The 10,995-nt window shown below is 35.5% G+C and overlaps 1 protein-coding gene across 2 annotated transcripts in view; it reads right to left on the bottom strand.

The window, feature by feature from the left end:
* Positions 1 to 259: 259 nt before the first annotated feature.
* LOC127152452 (gamma-aminobutyric acid receptor subunit beta-2) overlaps positions 260 to 10,995 on the bottom strand; it is a 94,063-nt gene continuing 83,327 nt past the window's right edge. The window contains exons 9-10 of one of the 2 annotated variants that reach the window (XM_051093116.1): positions 7,907 to 8,047; positions 260 to 6,008 (exon numbers count right to left, since the gene is read on the bottom strand). In XM_051093116.1, the coding sequence (XP_050949073.1) occupies positions 5,661 to 6,008; positions 7,907 to 8,047 (489 nt within the window). In that variant the 3' untranslated portion in view covers positions 260 to 5,660. The remainder of the gene's footprint in view (positions 6,009 to 7,906; positions 8,048 to 10,995) is intronic. The other variant, XM_051093117.1, reaches the window with a different exon arrangement.

The raw sequence follows: 10,995 nt of genomic DNA, 5'->3' as shown, positions 1-10,995 counted from the left end.
TCCCACACACACAATCGTACAGAATGTTCTGTTAAAACAGCTAAAAAGGCCTAATTGTGGCATCTAGTCATTTTTAGGACCTGAGATGGAAAATACAATTACAAAATAAAACAAAGAAAAGAAATATAGATACCATTGTAGATTTTTTAGAATGGCAGTGTGTTTTAGATAAAGAAAAAATCTTGTTGGGTATTGACTTATAATGAGAACATTCTTTCCCTAATAGACTTTATGCAAGTCCAAAGAAAAAACAATAATAATAATAATAATAATATTTATTTACTAAGGAGAGCAAGTGGCAAATTTCAAATTATTTACATTATTGATTTGTCACCAAGTATTTTTCATAACATTGCTTTGTAGTAACCTTTGCATTAACCAGTAAAGTACAAACCAGAAAGTTTAGAAATATTACATTACACGTTGTTAGAAAGTATTTTTGTATTTACACGAACACCCGACTCCAATTGGATGTTTAGTACCATAATTGATATTTACAGCTAGAAATTGTTTTTGGAATATATTAAAATAAGCCCTAATGCCCAAGTTCTCCTTACATCGGTTCATTTAAACAATGTACACCACCAAGACATCTACAGCTCAGATGAAGTCAAACAAATCAGAATCTAAAAACTCTGACGTTCGCAACAAGAATTGGCAAAGAAAAACATGTATGCATGTATGAATATGATATGAATTGTTTTGATGTTTTAAGCATTGATCTTGTGCAAATTATCGTGACAATAAATGAACAGCAGAAAATATCACATTGTTACACTTAATTGTTACATAATCACCATCATTATGAATATACAATCACTATTAATAACCTACTCAATTGTCCACAGGCTGGTAATTAAATGCATTCACACATTTCTGATCCTTGAGTCCAGAAGCTATGCTTATAATCATATATGTTTTTATATAGTAAAATACTACTTATTTATGTCAAGTTCCTTCTGAACTTGGGTTGAATTGATTTACCAATATGAATTGCAAAATATTCTTTGAATGTATGGTACCATTATTGCATGCAGTACAGATGTGAGGGATGCGTGATTAAACACGAGTAATAAATATGAGATGCTTGATTTCTGGCATGCTTTCAAGTCTACAGTCTCCTGGCTATGAATAATGTTTTATAAGATCTGTCATTACTGATCATTGGAGGGGTTGGGAGATATGATAAAATCATGTTAAATCAGTGTCAATTATTACTTTTGTGAGCTTTTAACATGTTGTTTCAAGCATGTTGTCTTTTCATCTAAAATAAAAGTGCACAAAACATCGATCATTGATATACTGAGATATACAATGCCAATACATGATATGCATTGTTTTTATCTCTGTGACTGTTGACGAAATTAAAACTGCAGACCTTGATGGAAAATGTCTTGCATGCAGCTCCATCAGGATTACACTATTCATAAATGATTATGACAGACGCACTATACCGTTAAAACAACAACAACAACAAAAAATCTTAAATTCTTCATGTAATGAAAAACAAATGTATAAATAAAGATGTGTATACCTTCCTTAGATAAATCTGGTCAGTATTGTGCTTTTATATTTTTTCAAGCATTGTAAAGCTGAACTATATTCATATGCCCTTCTCACTGCTGGAGGATGCTGGGCTCTGGCCGACTCTTTTAGATGGATTTCATCATGCTTCATGATAAAATTGCAATATTGGTTCTGCACCACGAGCCCCTCCGTCGCCTCAGTAATTCACTGTTTTCACTTCATTTCATATGTAAACACAGAGCTACTCTCTTCTTCTGAATACAAAGAGCATTTGAACAATCCTATACAAGAGATATTTACAGTACATAACACAGAGGAATGACTTCATTGTTGTGAACTCTTTTTCATTGAGGAAGCCGAGAGATTCCTTAACTGCTGGCTTTTTGCAACAAAATCAGTATGAAAATGAACAATGCTTCAAGATGTTTAAAGCGCCTATATTGTCTGTAAACTCATACAGAAAGAAAGAAAGAAAGAAAGAAAGAAAGAAAGAAAGAGAGAAAGAAAGGAAAAGACTCCGACGGCATGCAGACGGCACAGACCGTTTGAAGTAGAGTTTACGAAATAACAGATTATACAAGCTAAGGAGAAATACTTGTGGAAAAAAAGATATTTGCTGAACTGACCAAAGATTGAGAGGTTCATAATCTTTAGAAATCTTTAGAAGATAGTTAAATGTGTTGTTTGAGGCAGTTAGCAGCAGCTAAACTACACATCTTCCAGTGTAACTGTATTGTCTGCTTAGATTTTTTTTTTTGTTATGTGTGAAATAATATTTTATTGGACAGCTGGAAGTTCTGATCACATTGCTGATCGCAATTTTTTGTTAATTTCTTCAGTGTTTCCGTACAACTGTTCACAAAGGCATCTGTGTTGTCAATGTCAGGTTTACCTGCTACACATTACACAATAAACAAGCAAACTGTTGTCGGTCATTTCACATTTGGATGTGATTCGCTTTCAGTGTAAGCATGCAATGCTTGGGCAGAATAAACTTTGCGGACCGCACTTTTTGATCAAATTTAGTAGCCTCGATATCAACCCGTTCTCAAACCGAAAGCTTACAAAAGTTATGTAAATAAAAGAGATAAATAGTACATATATGTAACTCTACCCCTTGCCTAAACCTAACCATTATATAAAACAACATAAAGTGGAGATAAACGTACAGTCACAGCAAAAAAAAAAAAATTGCTAGTTTCAGCCTGGCGCAGTTATCATTTTCACGTCCTGCGCCACATTGTTCAAATAGCAAATGCATTTGCGCCCCTTTTTTTGTGCCCATGGGCGTGCTGGTCTGAAAACTATGTGTGTTCAGGTGAATTGTTGGCGCGTTGCTCTTTTGAGGCAACTGAAATAGACTGTGCCATTGACCAACTGAAACCTGGTCTAAAGTCAATGGTGCAATATTTTTTTTTGTTATTTAAAGAGCACATTAGTAATATGCACCTATAGGCAGGTGCACAATGCACATACACTATGCTTATTACACACACTGCGATGCGCACCAGTACACAAACATTAAAAATGAAAGGATTACAATGTAAAAGATTATTATTGTGTACATAAATCTAAAAATGCCTACATGTCATAATGGATAGTCAATCGCTTTCTTATGCGAGCTGTTTTTGGTTTCACTTTCGCTTTCAAAAACGATCACGTTCAGCATGGAGAGGAGAGTTATGAAGGGGAATGCACCCCCTTTAAAGAAGCGTTCAGTCTTTGTTCACACAAATTCCGCCGTGTAAATAGCGAATCCACCATGGCGCGAGCACAACTGGCTCTTAGGGAGCTGAGACTCTGAGACTGAGAATAGGGACAACCCTTTTAGACCATAAGCCTGGTGCGCCAACCGTTTTTCCCATCCTTAAAATAGCAAAAGTGGATTCGGACATGCCCCAATTGCACCTGCGCTGTGCACTTTAGACCATGCGCTTAAATCGTTAAAATAGGGCACATGGTGTTTTTCAAGCCAGTTGTGCTCGCGCCATGGCGGTGTCACACGCACCGAGTCACGTGAGGTCACGAGGTCCCGGAAGTAATCTCCGCGGGTATATAAACAGGAAGTAAGGTTCAGTCAGCACCGGACATTGAGTTCATGGTTTGTCTCTTTGTTGGTCGCCTCAACTTCACCAAATCAACTCACGTGAGTACCGCTCTGCGGACGTTTATATACCTTTCTGTGTGTGAATGAGATCGCGGGTTTCCTGGTGGAAATCTTTACTCCTTCGCTGGAGCGTTCTCAGACTAACTGCGTGGCTAACCTGCTCACTCGTGTGTATCCGCGTTTGAGTTCTCTGTCACGCTACACGGGGACCACTTCTCGATCGACCACTTCTCGTCTTGCCTCCGTGACAGGCGGATTCGCTATTTACACGGCGGAATTTGCGCGAAAAAAGACTGAACGCTTCTTTAAAGGGGGTGCATTCCCCTTCATAGATGAAACCATCTACAATGTATTTATGTGAGGGACAGAGTTAAAATTAAGGTTTTAATCTTTGCACTCGAGTAACATCTCATTCAAAACATAAATCAAACTTTAGCATGTTGCAATCGGTCTCGAAACACGTGACAGCCGATGGCATTTCACATCAAAGCTGAAGTCATGCTTCTTCAGGTGGCAATTTTTGTATGTGGGCATTATGGCGAATGGAGATGATCAGCTTTGGGTCTGTTCTTCACACAAAGCAATCATTTGGCCTTGAGGGGCTTTTAATACACTTTGAAGTCTATTTGGGATTAAACTGAAAATAATACCTCAAAATAATAACATTTATGTCTTAATGAAAAAAAAAGTGTACTCCAAAATTTAACTTCATAACAATATAATTCCCATCTGTGTATGTATGGCAAAGGTATTTTATTAAAAGCAATAGTGTTCATAGTTCATCTTCATAGTGATGCCAAGGGGTACCTTTAGCACCTTAATAGAGATAATGTGTTATAGAGAATAGTGATGAGTCAGTTTTTAATGCTTTCAGAGTGAGGACAGGTTGAGGCTACACACAAGATGTTAAAGTTTGGGTGGTCAGCATCCGGTTAACCCATGCTGGTAGATGTAACTATATCATTTTAAAGACAAAATGCATATTTCTCCATTGATGCTTTTCAAAAGTAGTCAAATATTTATCATGCTATGCCAGTGCAATGTTTTTTCAGCGTGTTCTTACGAACTGTATTTGTTCCTTGTCTGCTGCCATTTGTGTCACAGCTCTGGGTTATCATTACTTATCCAAGGCTCGGGAGTGTGCATATTGCGAAAAGCATTGCGATTTACTGCTGAATGCCAATCAGTCACATTTCCAGCTCAAGTGCTCATGGGTATGCTAAAATGAGTGGGAATGCTAACGAATAGATTTGCTGAATAACAAATTAAATCCATGAGTGCTATAAAATTTGTGTTTGTCTTACTAGTAACGCCTCCAATTTCCACAGCACGCTGAATATCAAAATTAAACATAATACAAAGCATCGTGGAAATATAAAGTCGGCTAAGGTGTGAGAATAAAATTTAGAGTACAGTATTTGAGTGACAAGTTTTATCAAAATAAATGAGGTTACATAAAAGTGTATAATAAATTCTCCTGGATAAATAAACTATCATCTGTGAGTAGAGAAGTAGAAAATACAACCGTATGTTAAAACTGTTCATATTGTCTCTTTACTCAATAGACCGTGAAAACAAGAAAGATTATAAATAAGGCTATATAAATATTAAATTATCGAATGCTGCACTTTTAGAAATGGCTAAAAGGGGAAAGAACTGTGGACGTCCACGTTTTGTCTTTGTTCGTATAAAGATAACTAATTTGCAGCGATAACTGTTTTGATGATTTGGCAACAGAACAGATACATCTCGTTCTAAAAGAAATCATTTAAAAAAATCTATCAAACCAAACTCTGAACAACACACTCAGACGCACTAAAACGATTGATTTTTTGGAGCAGGCACCATTTGTTCTTAACCTCTTTAGAGTATCTGTGTCAGCCAGCAATTAAGGTGAACCCAAGGTCAAAGAGAATTAGTCCTGATTTTAATTTGTCAACATAAGTCCTGCTTGTATTGCAAAATCAGACGGAAGAATACACGGACATAAAAATAAGTGGCGCTTCTCAGACGGCCGAGAATCCAGTTAGTTGACATAATAAAGCCAATAAACGACATTGAAGAAGGAGAACACGGTGGGGAAGATCATTCTCGACCACTTGTCGATCGAATTGACGTCAGTTAAGTCAGGGATGGTGATTTTAAGCTGTGAGGCGCGCCGCCGTAGTCGGCTTTTCTTCTGTGCGACGTGGCGTTCCAGCGCATTGCGTCCAAAGTTGTGTCTGGCCAGGCCGGCTTTGCGATACTGCAGCGAGGTGCTGTCGTAGGCCAGCATGGTCGCGCGCGGGTCGCCCAAACCCAGGGTCAACTCTGATGTGCCCATTTCATTCTTGATCTCCAGAGGAGTGAGAAGGATGTTTTCATGAGGGTCCATCTAACACATAAAGACCCATCAATAGGTTAGTACGGATAGCATTTTTTTTTTTAACTTTTAATGTACTGTTAACGATTTCAATTGACAGAACAACGATTGGTTTCTAAAGGTCAAGTTTTTCTTTCTTGCTTCATATTTATTTTTTACCACACAATCACCAATATATGGAAGCTTGTTTTCACCACTGAATAAAAAAATGAAAAAAGGTAATTGTGACTTTTAATCTCACAGTTCTGACTTTTTTTCTCACAATTGTGAGATATAAACTCATAAAAAGTATATAAATTGCAAATTATAAATTGTGAAAGTCTGATTCTGGGGGAAATATATATATATTCTTAAAATTGTCACAATTGCAATTTTACATCTCAAAATTCTGACATAAACTCACAATTGCAAGTTACAGTCAGAATTTTAAGATAAAAAGTCAGAATCGCAAGATATAAACTTATTTTTCTCAATTGCAAGTTTACATCTCTCAATTCTGACTCTTTCTACACAATTCAGACTTCTTTTCTCAGAACTGTGCAATATATACGCACAAATGTGGTTCATAAAGTCCAATTCTGAGGGGAAAAGAACAATTTCTGACAATAAACAGTTTATATCTCATAATCCTGACTATATAACACACAAATGTGAATTTATATCACACAACTGTTTTTTTTTTTTTTTTTTCAGAATTGCATGACATAAACTCACAATTTCTAGTTATAACATAAGAATTTGTGAGATAAAAAGTTGCAACTGCAAGAAATAATGTCAGAATTGCAAGATATATTCTGACTTTTTTCTTGCAGTTGTTAAGTTTATATCTTGCAATTCTGCCTTTTTCTCACAATTCTGACTTCTTTTCTCAGAGCTGATCTTTGATAATAACTCGAAATTGTGATTCATAATGTCAACTTTTAATAGCTACATTTTTTATTCAGTGCTGAAAATAAGCATCCATACCAATAAAATTAGTCACATTTATAACACATTTGAATAAAAACATAATCAAATGCCGACTTACCTATTGCTTTTCAAGAATTATTCTCTACAGTACAACACAGTATTTAACACATATTGAGACAAACCAACAAAGTGCCAGTAACACACAGTCTGATGGAAATGGTTTGGTGCACATGGAGATGTAAAGCAAAGTAAGGTAAGGTATGGTGGTACACATGATGGTATTTACTCTATATTTTGCTTCAAAATTATAACCTTTCAATGACAAAAAATAGGGCATCCTGTTAGATGGTAAACCGAAATGTAGAAACATCTAACAAACAAAAAAGCAGATTTTCAGTTGTTCTTCCTCAAAAACAGATTGCCTTTTCCTTTCTGAATTGTACTTTCAATTGTTTTTTTTTTGTTGTTGTTGTTTTTTTACCCAAATAGTATCTAAAATTTCAAAACATATGTTTTGTTGAGTGGTTTGGAGGGAAAAGAGAGGTGATGATGGCAATGGAGAAAAAATAGGTTGTGCTCTTAAAGGAATATTTCACAGAGGAAAAAACAAATCAGTATTCTGTCATGATTTTCTCACCCTCATGCCATTATAAACCCGTCTTTCTTTTTTTTTTTTTTTTTTTTGGTGCACAAAACTGAAAGAGAATGGGGACAAGCTCCAATAGGACAAAAAAGTATCATAAAAGCAGTCCATATGACTTGGGTAAAGTCATCTGAATCTGCACAATCATTTTTGTGACTAATGTACCACTGATGTACCTAACCTTTCCCTTGAGAAGATAGTCATTAGACAACATGAGAGTGTTAAAATGATGACAGAATTTTCTGTTTGGGTCAACAATTCTTTTAAGAGGAAACAAGGAATCGCAAAAAAAAGGTTTGGTCTCAAATAAACTTGCCGCGTCGTATGCCATTACTCTCTTGATGAACTTTTCCAGTACCTTATTTTTTGAATCGCCTAGTCCTAATGCTGCATCATCCACAAAGATCGGTTCCCACATGGAGTCATGCGCGTCAATATCCCTCTGTTTCATTCTGGCATACAGAGCATCGTCTCTCTGAACTACATTTCCCACCAACCACTGAAAGCATACAAAATTAGCACTGTCAAAGCAGTCACTTCAAGAATGGGGGTAAAAACGTACATTTTGGCTTTCTTAAAGAGTGTGAGGCAATGCTGGCATTTTGTGGATTATGCCTTAAAGTAAAGCACTGCCCTGAATCTAATAGGAAGATCTGTCCTAATAGGGTCTCAAAGATGCAGGGGGAAATGATTCTAAATGCCAATAATAAAAAGCCTAATATAAAATGTGGGCCCTGGGGCAAAACCAACTGAGAATTACTGATCTATGTCTCTGTGTTATAATTATATAAATTATATAAACAACTAAACAATATTTTATCCTATAGTACACTGCAAGCCAGCATCATCCTGAAATAACCATTCTGCTTTTCCTAATTACTTAAACTAATTAAGCTTGAGTGCTGCTTTTCTACTTCCCCTTAACTGTTTTATATGCAAGCATTTCATATATCTCACAGTGGCAAGAATAAGTTTGAAAACCTTACAAATAGGAAACTAGGTAAACCCTTGAATTTAGTAACTTGTCTCCTCCTTTATCAACAAAACCAAATTATTTCCTGGAGCTGATTATAAGGCTTGGACCATCCATCACAAATCTGATTCGGTTTTTCTCAGTTGTCTCAAAATTTCTGGGTTGTCTTGATGGCACAGCCCACAGCGTCACAGTGTCTGAATTGGCTTAAGGGTAGAATTCAGGAAAACATCTTTTCTACTTTTTTTTTATATATATATATTGCACAGTTGATGTGCAGTGCCCTTTTTCCACATTTCCGGCACTGATTTCCCTTGTGTTGTCCATCCGTGAACACTGTTCACTATTCAGTGTTTCTCTTATTGTGGACACATGAATAAAGACTTTAACAGTTTGTACAATTTTCTGGGTGTCGGTTGCAGTTATCATTGGGTTTTTTCTCACAGTCTTTCAGGATTGTCCACTGTAAGAGTAGAGAGTGTAGACAGGGTCTGTTATTGTGGATTCATGAAGATCCAGGTCTTTAGCAGTGCTTTTCTAGTCTTTTCCAGCTTTGTGCATCTATATAATGTATTTTGAAGGACCTGTCAAAGCTTTTGACATTGTGTCACACTAACTTTTTCCTGGGAAGAACAGATTTGTCCGTAATGAGGCTTTGTGTGCTAGTCATCTAAAAAAAAGGCAAAAAAGGCTTCAGAATTAGCTTCAATTAGCTTTTGGAGAAGTTTCACTTACATTTTCCAGCCTGCCCAGTCAACAATCTCTTTTTGAAAAATACAACTTGTGTGTGTGTTTTTTTTTTTTTTTTTTTTTTTTTTTTTAAATCCCTGGTGTTGTTTGATTTTTAGAATTTTGTACATAATCAGAATGGTATGAAAGTTGGCAAAGGCTTTGGCACCTGCTACAAAAATTTAAATTCCTCATTGGAAATAAATGGGAAGAGACTTTCATAGTGCCAACGTTGGTACTGTTTTTTTTTTTATTATTATTATTAACTTAATGAACATATAATGATAAACTTAAACGTCAGTAACTTTTTTTCACTTCTCCAATTCGACATGCATTCTGCCAAGTGAGTTCTCTTAGGAAAAAAGCCTGTGCTCTAAAACATTCAAGATGTACGATGGTATAAGTTGGAAATTTCATTTTTAAAAAGTTCAAAAACAGGTAATAAATACATTATTACTATTCCATAAATATAATTTAATACCATAATATCTACTAAAAACACAAAATTGTACACAAAATTATCAAACTAAAATATAGTACATTATAATACATTCTAACATTATGAGTACATTATAATAATAACTTAAAATAAATGGTAATTCTTGACCACCACAGGAGCAGCACCAGAGGGTTAAGTCAGATGATGTTTGCCTATAATTGCAAATTTGCAATTGCAAGACAAAAACTGGGCCACATTTTACGAGTAATCAATGCAGAAATCCACTTGAACTCTTTAGGGTTCACAAACCTATTCTTACTACTGTATATGCGTCTTCTGATTAACATGTTTTAGACCCAATGTTACCTAATGATCTAATATTACAACAACCAAATATATGAGAGTTTGATGTCATATAGGAGAATGAACACACATTACAAGGTTATTCTGACTGCGATGACTGGTTATTGCATTAAACGTTATGTCAACAACTGCAGACAACATATTTAATGCCAATGTGGTAGATGTCTGTGCCTTTAGTTGAAAAAAAAAAGAAAAGAGAGATAAGCAAAAGGCTTGACTGACAGTAAATATTAAAATCACAAACTACCTCAACCATAACATAAACCCACAAACCCAAGTCTGCAACAGCCAAACAACCTCCAAATATGACTGCAAACAGTTGAAGATGAACCACGGCTTTCACTGTCAAACAAGCAAACTTGTCTAAATGCACAGATTTTATAGGGCAGTCTCATGTTAGTTAAAATCAAGTCAGACATTGAAATTGCGGTGAAGATATGAATACGGACTAGACAGAACAATCAAAACAACCATTCACAAGTATAAGGCGTTGACACTGACATCAATTTGTTGCGACAAAACCACCTGAAGTCATTTACGTAAAAAATCAGAGATGGGGATTTCCAGCGACATGAGCATCAGCGATCGTTGCTGCAGTTTTATACAGTTCAGTAGTGACTGTGATTTAATCATTGTATTTGTGAACACCCTTTAACATAGAAAGCCCAATAGTTTGCAAAAATATTCTGAGAAGAAACTGAAAAACTACTTCAGAAAAATAGTATCATATTTTTTTTAGTTCATGTAAGTTCATGCATTAACATTTATTGCAGTATTTATTGCAATACATTTATTGCAGTATTAATGAATTTCTGTTAACATTAGTTAATAATAATACAACTATTAATTGTTGGTTTAGGTTAGCGTATGTCTGTTAAATAATATTAACAGATACAGCTTTTGCAAATACATTTAATTAAAAATCCCCCTCCCCCCAACTTTT

Source organism: Labeo rohita, chromosome 21 (genome assembly GCF_022985175.1).
Source record: "Labeo rohita strain BAU-BD-2019 chromosome 21, IGBB_LRoh.1.0, whole genome shotgun sequence".
In the NCBI taxonomy this organism is placed as follows: domain Eukaryota; kingdom Metazoa; phylum Chordata; class Actinopteri; order Cypriniformes; family Cyprinidae; genus Labeo; species Labeo rohita.
This window is presented reverse-complemented; position numbering and strand designations above follow the sequence as displayed.